The sequence below is a fragment of the Ostrinia nubilalis genome, chromosome 1 (assembly GCF_963855985.1).
Source record: "Ostrinia nubilalis chromosome 1, ilOstNubi1.1, whole genome shotgun sequence".
Taxonomy (NCBI): domain Eukaryota; kingdom Metazoa; phylum Arthropoda; class Insecta; order Lepidoptera; family Crambidae; genus Ostrinia; species Ostrinia nubilalis.
This window is the reverse complement of record NC_087088.1, coordinates 15871859-15897045: the sequence shown is the minus strand read 5'-3', so window position 1 is coordinate 15897045 and position 25187 is coordinate 15871859. Positions and strand designations below refer to the sequence as shown.

General features: G+C 45.7%; 1 protein-coding gene across 1 annotated transcript; it reads left to right on the top strand.

Annotated features, from left to right (window-relative positions):
* The first annotated feature begins 578 nt into the window (after positions 1-578).
* LOC135076819 (U2 snRNP-associated SURP motif-containing protein) lies at positions 579-24854 on the top strand. Its single transcript, XM_063971273.1, has 17 exons — positions 579-943; positions 1376-1469; positions 1872-2064; positions 3064-3232; positions 4261-4426; positions 6111-6274; positions 7008-7073; positions 7231-7274; positions 9022-9242; positions 11171-11282; positions 12422-12527; positions 13126-13262; positions 14752-14938; positions 16076-16197; positions 17795-17896; positions 18169-18477; positions 24671-24854. Exons 1-17 carry the CDS (start codon positions 869-871, stop codon positions 24846-24848), a joined length of 2445 nt encoding a protein of 814 aa, XP_063827343.1. The 5' UTR covers positions 579-868; the 3' UTR covers positions 24849-24854.
* The last annotated feature ends 333 nt before the right edge of the window (positions 24855-25187 follow it).

The following is a 25187-nucleotide window of genomic DNA, read 5'->3' as shown; positions in this document are numbered from 1 at the left end:
ATAGTAGCACTTTTTTCTAATAATGATTCTTTGACCATTTTTTTATAGCCTGACCAGTGGGTCTAGACAAAGTGCAAATTATAATCGCAAACCAGTCGCAAAGTGGTCGAAAAGCTCCTTTTTTGTATGGAGTTTTGACGGATTCGATTTTCGATTCGATCAAAAAGTGCGTTTTGTCTAGGGGGGCAGGAACATAAAAACCCTGGCATAGAGGCGCGTCAATTGCATTTGATAGTGCAACACTGAGTACAGTCGTACCTGTGTTAAATTAGTAGGCTAACTGTATGTATCAGGATTCAGGATTACGGGCTAATTTGATATTTTCATAAATTAACGAAAAAATATTATTATAGGTAACCTGGTTTAAATAAATTAAAAGAAACCATCAATCGAGCTAGATTTATTTTATTATTCATCAATAATCAAATTCTGGTCGGGCTATAAAACTTGAGAATGACTTGAGTGAGACAAGCTTTATGTGCAAACTGCACGAAGCCATTTTTAAACACAAAAAAAACTACTCCTCCATGAAAAAAACTGACTAAAACAGTGCGGCCCGGTGCGGTCGTATTACTAAAAATTAAAAAACAAAATGTCATTCATTTCAGCCGACGATATTTCTTGTTGTGGTTGTTTTCGCTTTTATTTTTAACTGTTTCTCGTCTTGGATATGTTTATTCTGTTGCACTTTAGTACTGATTTTGGACACCTTGGAAACAACAAAACATAGTGCTTTTACTTAAATGTTAATAATTTTATAAATTAATCAAAACTGATCATAACCTTGGCCTTCGAGTCAGTAAATAAGTGCTGCGAATTATGATATTTTTGAGTTAATATATCGTCGTCGAGAATTTCCTGCTCTAAAATGAGTTCTAGAAATTTATCGAAGAAGGAGCTTGAAGATCTTCGAAAAAAGGAGGAGGAAGAAGCGGCTGCCCATGTAAGTAATATAAAGAGGTTATGATACTTTGATTTTATGATACTGTAATTTGTTTCGTTAACCCTAATATATTTTGGTTTTGGTAAATATTAAATGAAATTGTAAAGATATTTTTATTTACAGAACATGTGTGACAATATTACATTACAGAAATACATTATTGGTGTTAAGTATAGTTATCTAAACAGACAAATAATAATAAAGCGTGAACTTGTTACATGGCCCTAACATTGTTATCAGGCGATTAAACGCTGCTAACAAATGCATTCATGATAACATTCAATGTTAAGAAGAAACACAAGGGCTGTTTTTCCATACAACAAACATAGTCGCCTTGTTTTCTCTGGATAATACCTATAGTCATATTTTTTCTTGAGTATCTATGGTAATATGCAGAATACAATAACAATCTAACCTTAACTATGTTGTCAGGTATTCAAGGAGTTTGTAGAAACCTTTCAAGAAGTACCGAGCACCGCATCGAAGGTTTGGGTAAAGGCTGGCACCTACGATGCAGGAGCAAGGAGTAAGTTGTAACTATTCATTTGGCTTTTAAAGTAAAATAATGAAATGTAAATAGAAAGTTTAATGTTGAAAATATTAATATTTACTGTTTAAAAAGTAAAAGTGCTTTTTAAAAGCTGACTTGAAAACGAGTACGAGTTCTTTTTCAGATCAATTTTATGCCCCAGTTCTGTTGATTCTGATGCTACTACTGTCTACTTTCTGTTAGACCCAGAACACATCGTAAATTCAACTGCAACGAAACTGCAACTTCTAGTTACTTTTGAGTTGCATCTAAGTTTCTGCCATAGATTCCGTTGAGAGACCACACGACGTTTCGTTGCAGTTGCGTTTCACCGTGTGTTCTGGTCCTTATTAGGTCAAAAGCAAAGAAAATGATCATATCACAGAGTGTATTTTGCAGAGGAAGATACGTCTGAGCGTGGTAAACTGTACAAGCCAGTGTCCCGCCTGGATGAGAAGCGTGGCGGGACCGAGGCTGACATAGTTCGCAGCCTCGCGCCGCGCCCTGAGCCACCGATCCGCCTGCGATCCAAGCAAAAGGGTCAGGATAAGAAGAAAAGCAATCTTGAGCTGTTCAAGGAGGAACTTCGTCAGTAAGTGCCACTTGTAAAGCAATATGAATGAAATGCATAGTAACCAACAAAATCTGTATTAATTAAATTATTTAAGGATGGTAATTTTTTTCACCCAAAATCACTTGTCAAATGTGATCTTTACATCACTTTTTTTTTAATAAAGATTACTAGTAATTACACAAATTACTAATAGTCCCGTTAGCCCATCGTACTAAGCTAAATATGCTTGTATCACGAGTGAGGTCACCACCATAATAGTCGAACGGCGGCGGGGACCGAACCCGCGTTCCTCGGATCACGAGTCGGCCAGTCCGACCCCTTCACCGTTCGGATATCGTGGCTTCAATCTTAATCAATTTTAATTTTATTCAGATGCTTTGTAAATTGGTGCTATTTTTTGGGCCAGTTAGTAACTGTTTAATATTGCAAAAGCAGCACAAATGAAACTGTTTAATATTGAAAAAGCATAAGTTTCATTTGTGCAACTTATTATTGACCTGTAAATCGTGCAAAACTACCTGCACTAAACAACATGCCCAGGGTGGTCGGTCTATTCTGTTTTGCATTAGTTATCCCTACCGTTTTTACTTTCCGTGTAAAATACAAGAAATATTTATTAAACTTGCAAAAGCTGAAGTAAGAATACCGGTACTTAACATTCTGCCCCCTACTGATGTTATACGCGGGCGAGGTTGCGGGAAGGCCTAGTGTAATTGAGTCATTGAGTCATTGAGTCACACATAATTTGTCGGCTGTCTGTGTGCTGAGGCTATGCGCCTTCTTTTCCTCTGCAAATGGACTCGGCAGAATTCCAGTCGCCGTGACGAGCTCTGCGCCGTCACTGCCTTTACTGAGCGAAGCCCAATTTGGTGCCAATATTATTATTATTTTTAAAATTTTATATAATTTTTGTTTTGTATTAGAATAATAAGTTAAATATTGTGTAGGTTAAATTTGGTGCCAAATAAACATTTTTTCTTTCTTCTTTCTTTCTTTTCTTTAAATTAAACTTTCCAGAATCCAAGAGGAGCGTTCGGAGCGCCACAAGTACAAGAATGTGCTTCGCGATCGCGTGCCGGGCGGGCTGGCGCCTGAGCCCGCGCTCGACGCCATCGCCGACATCGGCTCCTACGACACCGGCGACCCCAACACCACCAACCTGTATCTCGGCAACTTGAACCCCAAGGTTTGTTCTTGAGGCCACATAAAAAAGGCTTGTTCCACTATTCGGGAATTGTCAACGGGGATTAGTGAACTTTTTGTTCACTATTCCCCGTTATATTAGAATTTTATTTTTAACATTATAAGCTCCATTGAGGGTTTTCGCGAATGAAAAATCCGCCAGATGGCAATACGTAGACCCGAGGTCCAAATGCTGCATGATTGGTTATTTTTGACATGACATTGACAGATATGTCAAAATCCACCAATCACGCAGCAGCCAGACCCCACATCCACGTCCCGCCATCTAGCGGATCTTTCATTCGCGAAAACCCTCATTGGCGCTAACGTTGACGGGGATTGTCAATGGGGAATAGTGGAGTAAGCCATAATAAACACATTTATTTTTGAATTATTTTAGGTTTTAACGCGTTACGTGGATAGGTAACATTAAAATATTACCTGTATTTGCCTGACGTTTCGCGATAAGGATGGGTAGCTTGGGATCATTGGACAAAATTCTGCGTGCTCACAGACCAGACATAGTTTAAACGTTATAAGTCCATGCAGGGCCGTCTTTAACCTACTAGGGGCCCTGGGATCTTAAGGATCAAGGGTGGCCCTTATCATATGGAGAAAGGTCTTTCGAGCAGACGGGGGCCCCCTCGGTCGCGGGGCCCTGGGCACGTGCCCAAAGTGCCCAGTGGGAAAGAGGGGCCTGAGTCCATGCCCTCTTGCGAGTCAATGTAAATTTTAATTTTACAGTCTCTATACAGGGTGTTAGGTAAATGGGTATATGAGCCGACACTAGTCCATGTTAACATGGGCATATAAATGGTATGGTGAAGTCAGAAAATTGATATCTTCATTTTAATTATTTTAATTTTCATACAAATCGGATTTTATAAAATTTATTTTGTATGAAAAAAAAAATGATGATATCAAATTCCTGACTTCACCATGCCATTTATATGCCTATGTTAACATGGGCTAGTGTCGGCTCATATACCCATTTAGCTAACACCCTGTATTTGTGCTGCTGCCTTGCTACAGATAACAGAGCAGCAGCTGATGGAGATATTCGGGCGCTACGGGCCGCTGGCGAGCATCAAGATCATGTGGCCGCGCTCCGACGAGGAGAAGGCGCGCGGCCGCAACTGCGGGTTCGTCGCCTTCATGAGCCGCAAGGACGGCGAGCGGGCGCTGCGCTGTATCAACGGTATATTTATTATACAGGATGTCCCAGAATGGGTGAATCAAACTGCTAGGGGAGGTAGCTCTACTAATAAAAAATAATTTTGGGTTCGGATTTTTTTAAACAAAGTGCTCTAAACTCGAAATCTAGTCATTATTTTCAAAAGTTTGTTTACAGATAGACGAAGCGATCATGTACAATTAATATTAGTAAGAAAAAAGTACAAATAAACTCCAAACGCAGCAATTATAGCCAGATACTTAGGCAAAGCTGATTTATTTTCACTTTAAAAAAAATATGTTGTGTCCTTATGCGCTTTATTTTTTTTCATATTTTTTAGGGATAGTACATTAGTAGAGCTACCTCCCCTAGCAGTTTCATTCACCCATTCTGGGACACCCTGTACAAACAGGTCCCGTAACGTAGTGGCGAAGGTCGATTTAGCGAAGTACGTTTTAGTGGTACGGAGGGCCTAGTGTGAGCTTACATCAAACGCGCTCACTAGTGAGCGCGTCAAAAATGACATCAAATGTATGACGGATTGTACAGCGCCCCTAGCAGGAAACGTTCAAACCTTCGCGAGGAAAATCTTCGAAGAAAATGTACGTAGTTCGTTCGTTCGTTTCAGCCAAATGACGTCCAATGCTGGACAAAGGCCTCCCCCAAAGTTTTCTACAATGAACGGTCCTCCGCTGTCCACATCCAGGCTCTTCCCGCGACCTTTACCAGATCGTCGGTCCACCTAGTAGGAGGCCTGCAGACGCTACGTTTTCTACTTCGCGTGTACGTAGTACCACAGAATAATAATAAGTACTATGTACAGAAGTTTTACTTCGCGAAGGTATTTAAAAAATGTATGCTCAATGTCATTAATAATATGGTGTAATTTAGCTTGTCTCAAGAGTCAAGCACCATTTTGTTGACAAACGTCAGTGATCGGTACTGCGCCGAAGCTATAGGGCTGACTTCGGTAAAATGATGTGACGTGAGGTGCCAAACTGCAGAAAATGGCGGAGGAAATACATGATTTAGCTAGCATGAATTCATGAATAATATTAACTACTTATTTACCTCTCAGTGTCTTGAGGCAACTTAAAAAAGTACATTCTGTGTTTTTATTATTATTTAGGCAGTTAAATACTGAACAGAATTTAGTACACCATTTTCTTTATTTTTTTCCATCATACACAAGAATACGCGTGCGTGAGTCAATGTTCGCTCGTATGTGAGGCCTTGTCGAATAATCCTGTAGGGGGCCATCGTGCGTGTTTTGTTTTCGATGTAAACTCGCGGAGATGAACAGGCCTGGTAGTACTTAGAGTAGGCGCACACCGTTGATTTTTAGTTCGCCGATAGTTGTGCCCGATTTCAAATTGTATGAAGAATCGGCCAAATCGAATCGGCGTAGTGTGCGCACTCCCATACATGCCCATACTGATCAACAGCCTGACTAAACTATCGGCCGACGAAAAATCAACGGTGTGCGCCTAGAATAAGAATAAGAATAAGAAAAACTTTATTTGACACAAAAGAAAACAAAAAAAAACAGAACAAAGGGACTTAAAACTACACGCATATTTTGTGCCAAAAATGCGCCCGCTCAGCATTAATCGAGCCACGCGTGCCACGACGCTGGTTTTCAGCGGGTGCCCCTCCAACCAACATTTGCCTACTCTTATTATTGTGTGGTTCGGCGTGCACCGTGCAGGCAAAGAGATAATGAGCTACGAGATGAAGCTGGGCTGGGGCAAGGCTGTGGTGATCCCGCCCGTGCCCATCTACATCCCGCCCGCGCTGCAGCAGCCGTGCAAGCCGCCGCCGCCCTCCGGCCTGCCCTTCAACGCGCAGCCGCCCAAGCACCTCATCAACAAGGTACCCCACAATAGGCTATAGTCTGAGCGATAGCGAGTAGAATTTTGTCCAATGACCCCAAGCTACCCATCCTTATCGCTCGCGCGTAATTATGTTGCTATCGCGCTCGCACAGTCGCACACTCACTGCGGGTGCCTGTCGCACAGTCGTGACAGCAATATAGGCGGTTATCACACTGCGCCGCGCTCCGCCGCGGAGCGCGTGATTTTCATATAAGAAATCACGCGCGCGGACGCGTTGTCAGTGTGAAGTGCCGCGCGTTTTTTCTATACAAACTGAGGTGCTTGCATACAATGATTAAATCTGTCGCGCAGTGTGATAACCGCCTTAATTACGCGCGAGCGATAAGAATGGGTAGCTAGGGGTCATTGGACAAAATTCTACGTGCTCACGGACCAGGCTTAGATGACACTATTTCAATTTTATTTGTCCGTCAGACAGATTAGAAAATATTACTCATATTTTTTATTGTCTTTCATAATTAAATAATAACAGTGCTACATGTAGTTGAAATGGCGCGTTACGTCACGCTTGAGTAGTTAAGTTTTTTTTTACTCAATAGTGACGTTACGCGACATTCAAATCAATATAATACTAGGTATCTGTCTGCTATAGCTTACGGATGTATATTTGTTTGACTTTCGTCCAAAATGAGTCGAAATCAGTGATGAAATAAAATTATTGTACCTATATAATATTTTAAGTACTTAAATATTTAAATCTACTTTTTAAGATACCGCGAGTCCGTCCCGGCGACTACTATCCCAGTGATCCTGATGACCGGAAAGATTATGAACAGGTATGCTACGCTTTAATTATATTGAACTGACTATAATCTTTTGTTGCAATAGCCTATATTACAATGAGACAAGACGTCACTCACAGTGTTAAAATTGATGTGATACTTTTGTCCTTATTATTGTTACAAAAATTATAAAAATCTTCTTGCTTTGCAGATCTTATCTCAATCAATAGTCAAAGTTGTGGTGCCAACAGAAAGGTAAGAGTTATGAAATAATTTTAAATGCTAACTAGCTAAAGTAGATTTCCGCCCGCAGCTTCGCCCGCGTGGAATTTTTCGGATTTTATATAACCTATGACACTCAGCAATAACACAAAATATAACAGAAGACAAACTCCATACTAAACGCGCTCGAGCCACGCACACATAGACACCGCTCTAGCAAGACTGTCTTGGACGAATGCGAGCGCGACGTGGCGCGAGCGCGACAGACGTTCGCCACACGTTCGCTGTGGTTCGCTTGAGTCACGCGCCGGTCAACCGCCTGTGATATTATTTTGTTTTGCGAAATTGACGAAAATGAGTGAACAGAAAAAGTCGTATTATAATTGTTGGGTATTTGGTTGCTTAAACTCATCATTAAATACCGAATTTTCATTTTTTAAATTACCAGTTGATTCGGGGAGGTAAGTAAGTTATTTATTTGAATTTCAATTGAAATTGAAAGCCAACTCAATTATTAGGAATATCAAATTGTTTTAGAGAGGTTTTAGGAATTATTGGATAACTAGCTTTTGCCCGCGGCTTCACCCGCGTGAAATTTAGTTTGTCACAGATCGTCATAAATTATAGCCTATATGTTATTCAGGGTTATAAACAATATTACTGTAAAGTTACATCAAAATCCGTTCAGTAGTTTTTGCGTGAGTGAGCAACAAACATCCAGACATCCAAACTTTCGCATTTATAATATTAGTTGGATGGATAATAGTGTCACTCAACTAAATACTACTTCCTTCTCGTGTATTTGTTTGCAAACTATTACTATAATAACGTACTAAATATAAATAAGTATACGTGGATATTTGTTATTGTCTTTCTTGCATAGTATTAAGAGTAACATTTTTCTATCTTATCGAAATAAACGCAACACATGACAAGACAACCCTAGCGCGACGGCCGAGCGTGCGAGCGAGAGAGGTATGCAAAGCGAGGTACATACATGAGTTTACTTTCTGTTATATTTTGTGGCAATAATGTGGCTTTCTATCGGTGAAACAATTTTTAAAATCGGTTCAGTAGATCCCGAGGTTACCCCTTACAATTTAACAAATACACAAACTTTACCTCTTTATAATATTAGTATAGATAGAACCAGTTATGTCAACATGTTTCCACAACTTAACACTCGATGGCGCTAGACGCAATACTTTAAAATATTTTGTTACAAAGCACAATACGCAATACTATTCCTCATCGCCGCCGGTCCGCGTCGCGTAGTCCCGCCCATCGCTCCGCTGTCGCCAGCTTCGTGCCCGCAGACTAATGTGTGTGTTTTATTATTAAATAACTAGCTTTTGCCCGCGGCTTCACACGCGTGAAATTTCGTTTGTCACAGATCGTCATAAATTATAGCCTATATGTTATTCTAGATTATGAACAATAATACTGTAAAGTTTCATCAAAATCCGTTCAGTGGTTTTTGAGCCTATTCATTACAAACATACAAAAATAGGTACAAATATTACCTCTTTATAATATTAGTGTAGATTAGTGTAGATTACGCCTTGCAATGATTGGTAAAGCCCGGTCTCTGAGCACGTAGAATTTTGTCCAATGACCCCAAGCTACCCATCCTTATCGCTCGCGCGTAATTATATTGCTGTCGCGCTCGCACACTCACTCCGAGCGCCCGTCGGGATGGTTAGCTTGGGGTCATTGGACAAAATTCTACGTGCTCGGCGACCAGACTATAAACACTATCAAAATACTGCATCCCTTCCAGAAACATACTGATGCTGATCCACCGGATGGTGGAGTTCGTGATCCGGGAAGGCCCGATGTTCGAGGCCATCATCATGAACAAGGAGATGAGCAACCCGTTCTTCCGGTTCCTGTTCGAGAACCAGTCGCCGGCGCACGTGTATTACCGCTGGAAGCTGTACTCCATGCTGCAAGGCGACTCGCCAAAGCAGTGGGCGCTCAACGACTTCCGCATGTTCAAAGGTTCGTTCGTTTCAGCCGAATGACGTCCACTGCTGAACAAAAGCCTCCCCCAAGCTTTTCCACAATGAACGGTCCTGCGCTGCTCGCATCCAGGCTCTTCCCGCGACCTTTACCAGATCGTCGGTCCACCTAGTAGGAGGCCTGCCCACGCTACGTCTTCCAGCCCGTGGTCGCCACTCGAGAAATTCTCCTCATTTCTGATTCGATCACGCAGGGAAACTCCGAGCATAGCCCGCTCCATCGCCCTTTGGGTGACCTTGAGCCTTCTTATGAGGCCCATAGTAAGCGACCACGTTTCTGATACATATACCATCACTGGCAACACATACACATGATCAAAGGTATAGTGACGTTTTTGTTACTGCTGCACCTGAAAATTTTAGTTCTAGAAAGTTTTCGCTAGGGGCGCTGTACAATCCATCATTCATTTAATTATATTTGTTAAAAACTAAACTTTTACGCGGTCACTAGTGACGACGTTTGATGTAAACTCACACTAAGCTCTCTGATAAGTTTTACTATAGGGGTCACTTAGACGGTGAAAACGAGCATTAGGCTGACATCACACGGACTACACAACAACCGCACGAAGTCGCTATATTCAACTGCATGCAGTTGTCTGCTGATTTTCTCAAAGAGACTTCAAACTGTGATACTAAACAACTTGCTCAAAGAAACGTGGGTCGACATAATATGAAAAATCTTTGGACACCTCCCATACAAAGTTCATGATAGATTTTATATTTTGAACCCTGTCTCTTTGAGAAAGTCAGCAGACAACTGCATGCAGTTGAATATAGCGACTGCGTGCGGTTGTTGTGGTGCAGTCCGTGTGATGTCAGCCTTAGTGTCTCTTTAAAAAAGTTGTGATTTCGAATGATTGGGGAATGGTCACAGAATACATAATAGTAGCAACAGAAATTGCACTCCTTTGATCAGGATCAGATTCCGACATTTTAACGGTAATAATAATAATAATGCAAAATTACTGTCGATTGTAATAATAATATTAATGTCGACCGTTTGGTGTAGTGGTTCAGAACGGACTACTATGCCGAGAGGTCCCGGGTTCGATTCCCGGCCGGGCAGAAATTGAAATGATGAATTTTAATTTCTGTGACGGGTCTGGGTGTTACTATGTATAATATGTATGTATTTAAAAAAAAAGTATATAAGTAGTATATCCGTTAAGCTAGCACCCATAACACAAGCATATTAATTGCTTACTTTGGGGCTAGATGGCGCTGTGTGAGATTGTCCAAAGATATTTATTTATTTATTATTACCAACGCACCTGGTGCGTTCGAAATCGCATCTTACCCTCACAAGACCGCAATTTTTTTGTATACAGAATTGATCTACCTCACAGCTCAAGCGTCAGGGTTGTATAAGCAAAGTAAAATAAATAAAAACTTAATTTTAAGAAACATTTATTGTATTTACGATTGGTAAACTTTAATCTAGTGGTGTTTATTTTTCGTCATCTCCGAAGTACCTATCAATAAACTTCAGTGTTGCGATAATTCAAATTTGGACAAACAGTTTTAAAAGGTGTAGTGTCGATAAATAGATACGGTGAAGTAAAGTCAATGTTTTTATTAGCTAAAATATTTTTTTTGCTACATTTTTTGTCGATAAGTATTTCAAAATAATTTAAAAAATTAAGTGTTTTTTAATTATTTAAATTACTACAGTTAATGATTACGATTTTCCATTAAAAAGAAGAATAACCAGTGCTGTTGAAACAATAAACCTTAATTTCGACGATGATCGGCCGAGCGTGTGTACACAGGGGCGTGGCGGCCCCGACTGATTTGCAACTCGGAGTTGTCGCGCGCTGTAGTTAATTATCTCGGCCGGCACAGGCGAGTGACGGAGGCCTGGCATGGTGTGAAATAGTGTATTGTCATATTACGTCGTTGTTGCAGGCGGGTCGGTGTGGCGGCCGCCGGTCATGAACCTGTACACGGCGGGCATGCCGGACGAGCTGGTGGACGAGGACGACGCCAAGGACAACATCCGCGGCACGCTCTCCAACAAGTACGTACACCGTGCGGAACCCAAGCAATATCAAAAACTTGAAAAATTGAACTCCCTAAGGCTAAGAACTCATGGCGCGATTTTCACCCGCGCCCTCAGCTTCTATAGAATGCAGATACTTATGTAAAAACTAATGCACAAACTCACGACGCGGTTTTCGAACGCAGCGGGCGCGGTTGTATGCGGGTCCCGCTCCCGATCGGCGGGCGACTATTTTGTACCAGTGACTTAGCGCGCGGCGAGATTTTATATCGCGCCGTGAGTTCTTAGAATAACCGCGCAAATAACCGCTCCCGTGAGTTTTGAAATAAAACCGCAATTCCACAACCGCCGCGGGCGCGGGTGAAATTTGCGCCGTGAGTTCTTAGCGGGATTTGAACCCACGTCCTTTCGCTTGCCGGGCGACTGCTCTTCCATCTGAGCTACTTAGATAGTGGATGAACCTGTCGAAATTTTCAAGTGTAATACGCTGTTACGGCCAGCCCGCCTAAGGGACGATTCTCATTGACCGGCGCGCGTCGGAGCGCACTTACACGGCCGTAAAAAAATAGTATTTTATTAACAGTGCTTAGAGTCGTCATTGCTTACAACTGATACATTTCAATCCGGACGGATGCGCGAGTATGCGTCGGAAGCCGGTCGGCTCCGAGCGTATTCCTCGGAACACGAGCGACTGCGTTCAGCCGCCGTCGGCTTCGGTCGGCTCTAGTCGGCTCCCGTCGCATACGCTCGGATTTTTTATTTTGGTTATTTTCATTTTCTTCCGATGCGATTGCTAAGAGAATAACACCCCATTCCATCATTTTATAATAAAATTATAACTCCTACCACACAGTAGGAGTTATTAAACTAGACTAACTGCGATGCGACACTATACTTGGCTGATGCCAGCGGATACGCGCGTATACGCGCGCATGCGTTGCGCACCGACTCGCGCCGGTCCATGTGAATCCTGCCTTAGGCAGTTCGATTTTTTCAAATTACATAGTTGAGATACTTCTTACTGCTAAAAATTAAATAACAACATTGTAACCATTTTCAAAACATAGCCGTTTTGTTAACTTTTGTTATAACTTATAATTTATGATCTTTCCAATTTGTGTTACAAAACTTTTTTAACCAAATTGTAACCATTGCAGCCAGCGCGACCGCCTGGAGGAGCTCATCCGCGGGCTGACGCCGGCTCGCACCAGCGTGGGCGCCGCCATGGCCTGGTGCCTCGAGCACGCCGAGGCGGCCGGCGAGGTGACGTCATTACACTCGCTAATACTTATGCTTCAACCACACCAACGCGTGCAAACCGCCATCGCCGGCGCGATCACAGGCCAATGGCAGTAGCCTTCTTCTTCTTCTTTTTTGATGATGTTGGCAATACACGTCGAGGTCGAGTTGATTTGTGCCATTTTCAAGTATACTTATATACTCATTGATCAAGTAATGATATAATGAAGGATGATAGATGATACCCTTTCCCACCCTTTGAGTCTCAGTAAAGTTGTGGTGCTTTACTGAGACCTCCTATGGACAACTTGAGAGAACCAGAAGAATCACGATGCACTGTTTTGCTTCACTCGCCCACACTCATGCACGTTCACGAACACTTAATGGTTAATAATCCACCATTATTACACATTAATAGTCGCCCAAACACGAATTTAAGGAAATAAAACAAAACCGCTAACATGACTTAAAAAATGTGTCCTTATGCGCTTTATTTTTTGTTATATTTTTTAGGGATAGTACATTAGTAGAACTACCTCCCCTATCAGTTTGATTCACCCATTCTGGGACACCTTGTATTTATCAAGAAGAAAGAAAAAATAAATCAAGGTTTCGGTGGCAGGTGGCGGCGTGTCTGGCCGAGTCCCTTAGCGGCGAGCAGACGGCGGCGCACAAGCGCATCGCGCGGCTCTACCTGCTCTCCGACATCCTGCACAACGCCGGCGCCAAGCTCACCAACGCCAGCGCCTTCCGCAGCGCGTGAGTACTTACCTGAGTCAGGCCTGTTCATCTCCGCGAGTTTACATCGAAAACAAAACACGCACGATGGCCCACCTACAGGATACTATTCGACAAGGCCTCACATACGAGCGAACATTGACTCACGCACGCGTATTCTTGTGTATGATGGAAGAAAATAAAGAAAATGGTTTACTAAATACTGTGCAGTATTTAGTAAACCATTTACTGCCTAAATAATAATAAAAACACAGAATGTACTTTATTAAGTTGCCTCAAGACACTGAGAGGTAAATAAGAAGTTAATATTATTCATGCTAAATCATGTATTTCCTCCGCCATTTTTCGCAGTTTGGCACCTCACGTCACATCATTTTACCGAAGTCAGCCCTATAGCTTCGGCGCAGTGCCGATCACTGACGTTTGTCAACAAAATGGTGCTTGACTCTTGAGACAGAATAAATTACACCATATTGTTAATGACATTGAGCATACATTTTTTTAAATACCTTCGCGAAGTAAAACTTCTGTACGTAGTACTTATTATTATTCTGTGCCTGAGTACCCGCCACCACTCATTACCTGAGTACCCGCCACCACTCACCTCTACCTGCTGTCCGACATCCTGCACAGCGCCGGCGCCAAGCTCACCAACGCCAGCGCCTTCCGCAGCGCGTGAGTACTTACCTGAGTACCCGCTGAGTATCTATAATAGAGTATAGAATAAACTGGATCTTATTAAATGTTTCCAGCTTACATTTAGTATAGCCACACAATATTAGATATCGTAGAACTGATTTATTGATCCTAAGGCCCAGAACAGACGGTGAAACGCAACTGCAACGATACTGCTAGTTACTTTTGAGTTGCATCTAAGTTTCTGCCATAGCGTCCATTGAGAGACCACACATGACGCGGCCAGTTTGAAACTTTCAGTTTCAGTTTCATTCATCAGAATCATCACAAAGTTGCAGTTTCGTTGCAGTTGCATTTCACAGTCTGTTCTGGGCCTAAAAGTGCTTCACGAGCTCTCACAAATGGTATCGATCTGTTACAGTCAACACTCATGATCGGTCAAAACCATTTTTGACTGCAAAGATCCGTCAAAAGTGCTTTCGCCTGATTAAGAGTAGGCGCACACCGTTGATTTTTCGTCGGCCGATAGTTTAGTCGGGCTGTTGATCAGTATGGGCATGTATGGGAGTGCGCACACTACGCCGATTCGATTTGGCCGATTCTTCATACAATTTGAAATCGGGCACAACTATCGGCCAACTAAAAATCAACGGTGTGCGCTTACTCTGAAACTTCAAACAAAGTAATGATTTTACTTATATTTGCCTGACAAATACCTAGATTTCTTAAAAATATGATAAGAAGTATTACAGGTTCAAATCAGTCAAAAGTGATATTGACCAAGGCAAGGGCAAACCACTTTTGACTGCAAAAATCAGTCAAAAGTAGTTTTGGCTGCAACAGAATAGATCTATCCAAAAATGAATGTTCCCAGTTTCCAGCCGCGCCTGGCGGACGTAATGCGTGCGTGCCACGCGGCGTGGCAGGCGCTGGGCTCGCGGCTGCAGCGCGAGGGGTTCCGCGCGCGCGTCACGCGCGTGCTGCAGGCGTGGGCCGACTGGGCCGTGTACCCCACCGACTTCCTGCTGCACATCAACGACGTCTTCCTCGGCCAGGAGAAGGTGAGCCCGACCTTGTTTAAATATTATGTATTTATCGCAATCTATACTAATATTATAAAGCTGAAGAGTTTGTTTGTTTGTTTACTTGAACGCGCTAATCTCAGGAACTACTGGTCCAATTTGCAAAATTATTTCAGTGTTAGAAAGCCCATATATCGAGGAAGGCTATAGGCTATATACCATCATGCTACGAGTAATAGGAGCAGAGCAACAATGAAAAATGTTGCCAAAACGAGTTTTTACGCGTACGAAGTCGCAGGCACAGCTAGTATTAAATAAAGGCCGTAGCAAATAAGGACCGTAAAGAGGCCCAAGTAAACAGCGAGACGACCCAGGACTGAAGACGGAGACGCATGATACGGAGGGCCGACCCCAAATAAAATAGGAATCGGCCAGGCAATGACGAAGATTTATTTATTGCAATAAAAACAGTCTGTGCAGTGTTGTGTTAGTCTCAAAATCTAAGTAATTTTCACTATAGTAACTTTGTATGAATTTTAATTATTTTTTTGCAGTCAAACAAAAGTGGCTACTTTTGACTGGAAAAATCAGTCAAAAGAGATATTGACCAAGGGTCAAAACTACTTTTGACTGATTTTTGCAGTCAAAAGTGGTTTCGACTAACATATACAGGGTGGAATTTTGTAATGCCACCTGGAGGGAAAGTACTCTTCATACTGTATAGAAAATTTTACTCTAAGAAAACATTCCTTTATTTTTGAAAAGAAATAAAATTGCATTAAAAGATTTCCAAAAATTTGCCTGCCACACCTGGGAGTTGAACCAACTAAAATCTGTTAAAAATTACACCCTGTATACATACAAACCCTGTCCTCCGTCTAGGGTTGCCAGGTGTCCGACTTTAGCCGGGCATGTTTGGCTTTTTACGGTCTTGTCCGGCCAAATATTGGCTTGTCCGTCCTGTCCGGCTATTGTTAGGCATTTTATGTGGCTACCGTTCCAGGCGAAAGTAATGCTAATATCAAGCCCACGTATCAGGATGTTAGGCAACCGACCAATGATGATAGTACTCACTCCTGATATGACACTAATTCCACCACATGTCCGGCTTTTGGACCTTATGGACCTGGCAACCCTACGGTCCCGTCACTCACTTGACCCGCCGTATCGTCCTAGGAGAGCGCCGCCTCGGCCGGCGCCGCGGGTGAGGCGGCGGCGTCGCCGGCACGGTCGTCTTCATCCGAGGAGTGGGAGGGCGGCGGCGGCGCCGGGCCGCTGGACGGCGCCGCGTTGCGCCGGTTGGCTGCCGGCCGGCGCCTGCCCGCCGCGCCCGCGCCGCGACCGGCCGACCCAGACATCGACGGCGTGCCAGGTCAGTCACATAGTTTCAGGCCCGGTGTCCGCCGGCCGGTCGTCATCGTCGGAGGAGTGGGAGGGCGGCGGCGGCGCCGGGCCGCTGGACGGCGCCGCGCTCCGCCGGTTGGCGGCCGGTCGGCGCCTGCCATCCGCGCCCGCGCCGCGACTAGCTGACCCAGACATCGACGGCGTGCCAGGTCAGTCGCATCGTTGCAGGCCCGGTGTCCGCCGGCCGGTCGTCGTCCGAGGAGTGGGAGGGCGGCGGCGGCGCCGGGCCGCTGGACGGCGCCGCGCTGCGCCGGTTGGCGGCCGGCCGGCGGCTGCCCGCCGCGCCCGCGCCGCGCCCAGCCGACCCAGACATCGACGGCGTGTCAGGTCAGTCGCATCGTTGCAGGCCTGGTGTCCGCCGGCCGGTCGTCGTCGTCAGAGGAGTGAGAGGGTGGCGGCGGCCGGCCGGCGGCTGCCCGCCGCGCCCGGCTGACCCAGACATCGACGGCGTGCCAGGTCAGTCGCGGTTGCTTATTAGGCTCAATGGCAATGACAATTTGACTGACGTTTTGCACGGCGTGACGTAACGCTTTCTGATTGGTGTTTGCTGTCACGTGACTTATGGGCCATTTTTTCCGAATTTATTTACTAAAAATATAAACAATCTTTAATTATTATTTTGTAAGTAGTTTCTTTTTTCATTAATTACATGACTATCTTAATAGTTATACAATCTTATACTGCAGATTTATTCACTGTGGATACAAGCCTATTTGTATTTACTCTGATAGAAGTTAATGATTGACTTTCGACCGCAGTGGACGAGGACATCGACGGCGTGCCGCTGGACGGCGGCTCGGGCGGCTCGGGCGGCGGCTCGCCGGCGGGCGCGTTCGTGCCGTCCCGCTGGGAGAGCGTGGAGCCGGCCGCCTGGCGCCGCTCGCCGCCGCGCGAGCCCACGCCGCCCGCGCCGCCGCCGCCGCCGCCGCCCGCCATCTCCGCCGCGCAGACAGACAGGTAACACATTCGGATCGAAACGACCGCGACGAGAGACCACCATCCGAGACCGCGACAGGCGACCGGTCGCAGGTCGCGGGGCGACAGCTACTTACGAATCTTCGCGACACGAGTCGTGCGACCCATACGAAACTTACTAATTCTATTAAAATTTCGTCTTCGTGCGAAGAAAACACGGCCATTTTGCATCTGTCGCGTCACGGCACTGCCTTGTGAGCGACCGAGTCGCGCGACGCAAGTAGCCGGCAGGCCACGCCCACACGTCGCGCGACTCGGTTGCTTGCATCCGTCAGCACTTCGTCATGATCCGAATGCTACCTTTAAGGTTTCCACCAAGGCGGAGCGGAGCGTAGAAATGTTTTATAACCAATGAGGGCTCGTTTTTATACTTAAGGCCTAAGCCTCGAGTTTAGCGGGCAGCGGGGCGGGAGCGGCGGCGGCGCGGGAGCCCACGCCGCCCGCCATCTCCGCCGCGCAGACAGACAGGTAACAAATGCCGCCGGCGGGCGCGCTCGTGCCGTCCCGCTGGGAGAGCGTGGAGCCGGCCGCCTGGCGCCGCTCGCCGCCGCGCGAGCCCACGCCGCCCGCGCCGCCGCCGCCGCCGCCGCCCGCCATCTCCGCCGCTCAGACCGACAGGTAACAAATCTTTATTTTTTTAAGGCCTCAGCCTCGAGTTTAGCGGCCAACCCACCACCACCCATGGCCATGCCAACCTTGCGGTTATAACTGGCCGAATCGCGGGAGATGCGCGCGGAATTGCGGCTGCCTAGGGCAGATTGCACTCCACCGCGCCACACTTCTTGAATCCTTACAAGTTATTTATCTACGTCCTTGTCCCTATGATACAGTTCTCCCCCTTCTGGGGCCTGACGATCACTCCACGGATGACACCATCTGGTGCCGTGCAGCGCTAGCGATCCTCCTCCTATGCCAGCCGTACGCAAATTCGCGCAGCCGGGCGAAGTTCGCCTCCGAAGAGACGAGATCAGAGTACCAGGCAGGTCCGGGTCTCTCGAGCACGATTCCTCCGACGAGTTTAGCGGGCAGTGGGGCGGGAGCGGCGGCGGCTCGGGCGGCGGCTCGCCGGCGGGCGCGCTCGTGCCGTCCCGCTGGGAGAGCGTGGAGCCGGCCGCCTGGCGCTCGCCGCCGCGCGAGCCCACGCCGCCCGCGCCGCCGCCGCCGCCGCCGCCCGCCATCTCCGCCGCGCAGACAGACAGGTAACAAATTCGGATCAAAACGACCGCGACGAGAGACCACCATCCGAGACCGCGACAGGCGACCGGTCGCAGGTCGCGGGGCGACAGCTACTTACGAATCTTCGCGACACGAGTCGTGCGACCCATACGAAACTTACTAATTCTATTAAAATTTCGTCTTCGTGCGAAGAAAACACGGCCATTTTGCATCTGTCGCGTCACGGCACTGCCTTGTGAGCGACCGAGTCGCGCGACGCAAGTAGCCGGCAGGCCACGCCCACACGTCGCGCGACTCGGTTGCTTGCATCCGTCAGCACTTCCTATTAATTCATATAAAGCAGTGGGTCGCGGTCGCTGGTCGCGGTCTCGAGTCGCGGTCGTCATGATCCGAATGCTACCTTTAAGGTTTCCACCAAGGCGGAGCGGAGCGTAGAAATGTTTTATAACCAATGAGGGCTCGTTTTTATACTTAAGGCCTCAGCCTCGAGTTTAGCGGGCAGCGGGGCGGGAGCGGCGGCGGCGCGGGAGCCCACGCCGCCCGCCATCTCCGCCGCGCAGACCGACAGGTAACAAATCTTTATTGTTTTAAGGCCTCAGCCTCGAGTTTAGCGGCCAAACCATCACCACCCATGGCCATGCCAACCTTGCGGTTATAACTGGCCGAATCGCGGGAGATGCGCGCGGAATTGCGGCTGCCTACGGCAGATTGCACTCCACCGCGCGCAATTCTTGACTCTCTACAAGTTCTTTAATCTTTGTCCATTTGTCCCTTGCCACTCTCCCCCTTCTGGGGCATGGACTCTACTGGCACGTTGGCACCATCCGGTGCCTGGCCGCTAGGCGTCTGTCCGTTCCGCCTCCTATGCCACGCGTGCGCGAAACCTCGCAGCCGCGCGAAGTTCGCCTCCGAGCTGACAAGATCGGGGTACCACGCAGGACCGTAACCCTCCGAGAGCGCTATCCCACTCAGCATCTCCCACCGCAGGTCTTCATACAGAGGACAGTACCACAGAACGTGGTGCCTGTCCTCCTCACTCTCGCCGCACTCACACATACTCCCCTCTCGCAGCTTCATGTCGCTCAGCCTTTTATTGAAGCACCCGTGTCCAGTGAGTATCTGCGAGGTCACATAGTCCGGTTGGACCCAGCGCATGCTGAGCCTACCAGCCACCTCCGGGAAGAACTGATAGAGCTCACGACCTTTGGTCTCCTGCTCCCAACGCTGCTGCCAAAATACGATCACCGAATCCCGTATATCGCGTTTTCGACTGCTCATCTCGTCCAGGGTCGCGAGCTGGCGCGTCCTCAGTACAGCCGTCCGTCCAGCATACTCCACCTCGAGGTCGGCGGGCAACACTCCGGCCAAGACCGGGAGCGCGGCCGTGCTGACAGACCGGTAGGCCTTCGTCAGCAGCACGAGTGCCGGCCTCTGCCCCCTCAGGACAATCCCGCCTACCGACTGGACTTTGACCCGCTCATACCAACACGCCGCAGCATACACAAGCGTGGCAACGAACGTTCCCTGGTAGAGAATGCGCAGACCGGGGTATCGAATGCCCCAGGAGGACGCAGACACACGCGAAACCTCGTAGTAATACTCGTAGCTTTAAATGTAAGCTTTAATCTTCTGAAGTGTTGTTTAGCGGGCAGTGGGGCGGGAGCGGCGGCGGCGCGGGAGCGGGGCGGGCAACGCAGACCCGTTCTCGAAACAAGCGGGCAGCTCGCGCGGCGTGCGCTGCCCGCTCGTTGCCCGCTGCCGCCCCGCTCCGGCGCCGCTGTTTTCGAGAACCGGTCTATTTGATTTTACGCATAAGATCCTGCCGCTCCCGCGCCGCCGCCGCCGCCCGCCATCTCCGCCGCGCAGACAGACAGGTAACAAATCTTTATTGTTTTAAGGCCTCAGCCTCGAGTTTAGCGGGCGGCGGCGCGGGAGCGGCAGGATCTTATGCGTAAAATCAAATAGACCGGTTCTCGAAAACAGCGGCGCGGCAGCGGGCAGCGGCGCTTGAGCGGGCAACGAGCGGGCAGCGCACTCCTTCTTTTGCCCACAATAAATCGAGCGTTAGGAATAAATTTGAATCGAAATAAAATTGTCGCCGTTGTTCAAACATTTCGTTTGCGAATAAAAACAAATATCTCGACAACACAACCCCGAACACAACATTACGCCGCACGCCGCCCGCGCCGCCGCCGCCGCCGCCCGCCATCTCCGCCGCGCAGACCGACAGGTAACAAATCTTTATTGATTACTATAGTCTGGTCTGTGAGCACGTAGAAATTTCAATACTCAATATGTTTATTGCTTCCTTAATAGTACATTTAGGTGTTACATAATTATATTTGGAAATCATTAAGGACCCTGTTGGGCGCTGCAAACTAAAAATCTATGTATAAGAGATGAGGCTTCTTTTTATCTTATATACAGGGTGTTAGGTAAATGGGTATATGAGCCGACACTAGCCCATGTTAACATGGCCATATAAATGGTATGGTGAAGTCAGAAAATTGATATCTTCATTTTAATTGTTTTAATTTTCTTACAAATCGGATTTTATAAATTTTATTTTGTATGAAATTTAAAAAATTAAAGAGATGATATCAAATTTCTGACTTCACCATACCATTTATATGCATAATAATATGTTAACATGGGCTAGTGTCGGCTCATATACCCATTTACCTAACACCCTATAGAAAGTTATAGTTAAGGTACATCGCTAATGAATTTTATCGTCTAAATATTCTTTTATGGTGTAATAGCATTTCGTAGTTAATAGCTTTTTTAGTCCTGTTATGAATTTACTATATTTGTCCAATGACCCCAAGCTACCCATCCTTATCGCTCGCGCGTAATTATATTGCGGTCGCGACTGTGTGACGGGCGCCCGCAGTGAGTGTGCGAGCGCGACAGCAACATAATTACGCTCGAGCGATAAGGATGAGCTTAGGGTCATTGGACAAAATTCTACGTGCTCACAGACCGGGCTTTAGCGGACCCGACTGACTTCGTTCTGTCAAAAATACAGTGTGAGTCACGTTAAAGTGTACATATGAAAATAGATGAAACTAGACCTATTTTTATCGACAAAAAAGAGGTCAAAAATTTTTTGAGATTTTTTAATATTTTTTTATAGATTTTTTTTTCTTCCAATTACTTATTGTAAAGAAAACGTAATAACTTTTAAACTAAGCGGTATATCCTGATAAAATAAAAACAGTAATAATGCTAAATAACAGGCAATACTAAAAAAATACATAAAATACACAAAAAATGCCAACAAATAATAAAAAATGATATTTTTTGAAAAAAATCTGCTTTTAATTTCGTGATTTTTTGGTTATTTGATAAATTTCTCCAAAAAATGCCTCCATAACAGGTGGTTTTTATTACTTTGTATTATTCTCTATCGTATTACCTTTGTAAAACCAAAAATCGCATGTCTCTATCCCTATCACAACATTTGCTATGATCGTTTGAACTAAGCCACTCCGGGCGCGCCATTCAACGCTTCGTTAACAACGAAACTGAAAATGGCTCTAGATTTGTAATTTTGATAAAGACAAGTTAGATTTCAAATAAACACAAAAGATTTCGAAGTAAAATAAGCATTTTAGTTAAAATTAAAATTGTCTCTACCTGTAGCGGAGAATAATGTTGTGGCAGGCCTTTGTTCAAACGATCATTGCAATCGTTGTGATAGGGATAGAGACATGCGATTTTTGGTTTTACAAAGGTAATACGATAGAGAATAATACAAAGTAATAAAAACCACCGGTTATAGGGGCATTTTTTGGAGAAATTTATCAAATAACCAAAAAAACACGAATTTATAAGCAGATTTTTTTCAAAAAGTATCATTTTTTATTATTTGTTGGCATTTTTTGTGAATTTTATGTATATTTTTAGTATCGCCTGTTATTTAGCATTATTACTGTTTTTATTTTATCAGGATATACCGCTTAGTTTAAAAGTTATTACGTTTTCTAAACAATAAGTAATTAGAAGACTAAAAATTCTATAAAAAAATTAAAAAAAAACTCAAAAAATTTTTGACCTCTTTTTTGTCGATAAAAATAGGTCTAGTTTCATCTATTTTCATATGTACACTTTAACGTGACTCACACTGTATATGGAATTTTGGAATATGGCAGCATTTTAGTATATTTAAGAATAGCTGTTTTTAGAGTTTTCCCCGAAGTTATTCGAATTTTTCTCGCCCTAAAAACCATCCTTGGACTTTTAAAAAAACTAGCTTTCGGACCACGGTTTCGCCCGCGTAAAATAATTAGTAAAATTGGTCCACGCGTTATTGAGTTATGCGCTTACCAACACATTTTGCGATTCAATGTTGACACCACCAATCAATGAGGGCTATCGTTTTTATACTTAACAGTTGGCACCCCTGGCGATTGACAGGACCTTACTCTACAGTGGCGCTAACTGGTGAGCGCTAAAACGATAGCCCTCATTACGCCGGAACATGTGAAAGCTACGTACCATGCCCATACACTTCACCACCGGATACCCGGCGCCGGTTAGCCGGCAACCGGGACGTGTGAAAAGGGCCTTAGAGTAGGCGCACACCGTTGATTTTTTATCGGCCGATAGTTAAGTCGGGCAGTTGATCAGTATGGGCATGTTTGGGAGTGCGCACACTACGCCGATTCGATTTGGCCGATTCTTCATACAATTTGAAATCGGGCACAACTATCGGCCAACTAAAAATCAACGGTGTGCGCCTACTCTTATACTCCACGCAAAGGCCGTATACAGAAAGAAAGCTGGAAACTTATAAGCGCTTCGTTCACAAAGGAAGCGAGTTGAATGGCATTTTAAATGGGAGCGTCCAGCGCTGACCAGCGCGTGTTGAAACTTATCGGCGCACGTTCATATATTTTCCTGCGCGGGTTACCGCCGGTAAACGCTTATAAATTTCCAGCTTTATTTCTGTATACGGCCTAAGACTCGTGGCAGGCGGAGCCATAAGTAATTTTTGAAACAGAGATGCACACTCGCATATATTTTATTAATTATTACCACAGAATAATAATAAGTACTACGTACAGAAGTTTTACTTCGCGAAGGTATTTAAAAAAATGTATGCTCAATGTCATTAACAATATGGTGTAATTTATTCTGTCTCAAGAGTCAAGCACCATTTTGTTGACAAACGTCAGTGATCGGCACTGCGCCGAAGCTATAGGGCTGACTTCGGTAAAATGATGTGACGTGAGGTGCCAAACTGCGAAAAATGGCGGACGAAATACATGATTTAGCATGAATTATCATGAATAATATTAACTACTTATTTACCTCTCAGTATTTTGAGGCAACTTAAAAAAGTACATTCTGTGATTTTATTATTATTTAGGCAGTTAAATACTGCACAGTATTTAGTACACCAGTTTCTTTATTTTCTTCCATCATACACAAGAATACGCGTGCGTGAGTCAATGTTCGCTCGTGTGTGAGGCCTTGTCGAATAGTATCCTGTAGGTGGGCCATCGTGCGTGTTTTGTTTTCGATGTAAACTCGCGGAGATGAACAGGCCTGTTATTACTTTTAAATAACGCTATGCCTGCCTCTGTTACGTCACCGATAACCAGTGTAAATGCGAGAGAAAGCGTAATATGCACTGTTTTATTATGACACCGCCTGCCATGAGTCTGCGCCGAGTATCATATATTTAATTAAAGCTCATAGCAGACTTATTATCAACTCGAAATATGGAGTTTCATACAAAAAATACTGACCGCCTCGAGGTGATACGGTTACGATCCCTTTCCGGGTTGATAAATGTGCGACGTCCTTAAGGTCCGGTTTCTACCGAGGCGGAGCGGAACAGAGAAATGTTTTGAATAACTAGTCTGATCTCGTTCTGTTAATTTAATTAAATATGAATGACGTGTAATTTGTGACGGTGAATAAAGCCTGGTCCGTGAGCACGTAGAATTTTGTCCAATAACCCCAAGCTACCCATCCTTATCGCTCGCGCGTAATTATATTGCTGTCGCGACTGTGCGACGGGCGCCCGCAGTGAGTGTGCGAGCGCGACAGCAACATAATTACGCGCGAGCGATAAGGATGGGTAGCTTACCCCAAGCTAGCATTGGACAAAATTCTACGTGCTCACGGACCAGGCTTTAGACGGCGTAGTCCCCATTCACACCTATCTCTGGCTCGATATAAGCAACTCGGAAACTTGGTTCGCAGCGAGGAGCAGTCGCTGAAGCGAGAGACGCTGCGCGAGATCGAAGTGCGCGTGCTAAAGTACGCTGACGAGTTGGAGGCCGGTGCTCGCCCGCGCCGCGCCGGCCTGGCCGCGACCCAGCAGGTGCAGCACTACCGCCGCAAGCTCATCAAGAAGGTGGGTCCCACAACTAGACACTAGAGGGCCCCACTAGGCCCCAGAGGGTTTTACTAGACTTCAGAGGGTCCCACTAGATTCCAGCGAGCCCCACTAGAACCTACTGGACTCTAGCGGGCCCCACTAGGCCCCAGTCCGACTGTGATGAGGTATGAAGTACGCCCGGGCGCCGGCCTGGCCACGACGCAGCAAGTGCAACACTACCGCCGCAAGCTCATCAAGCCCAGCGGGCCCCACTAGCCCCCAGAGGGTTTTACTAGACCCCAGCGAGTCCAACTAGACCCCAGCGGGGCCCACTAGACTCCTGGCGGGTCCCAATAGACTCCCGGCGAGTCCCACTAGATCCCAACGGTCCCCACTAGG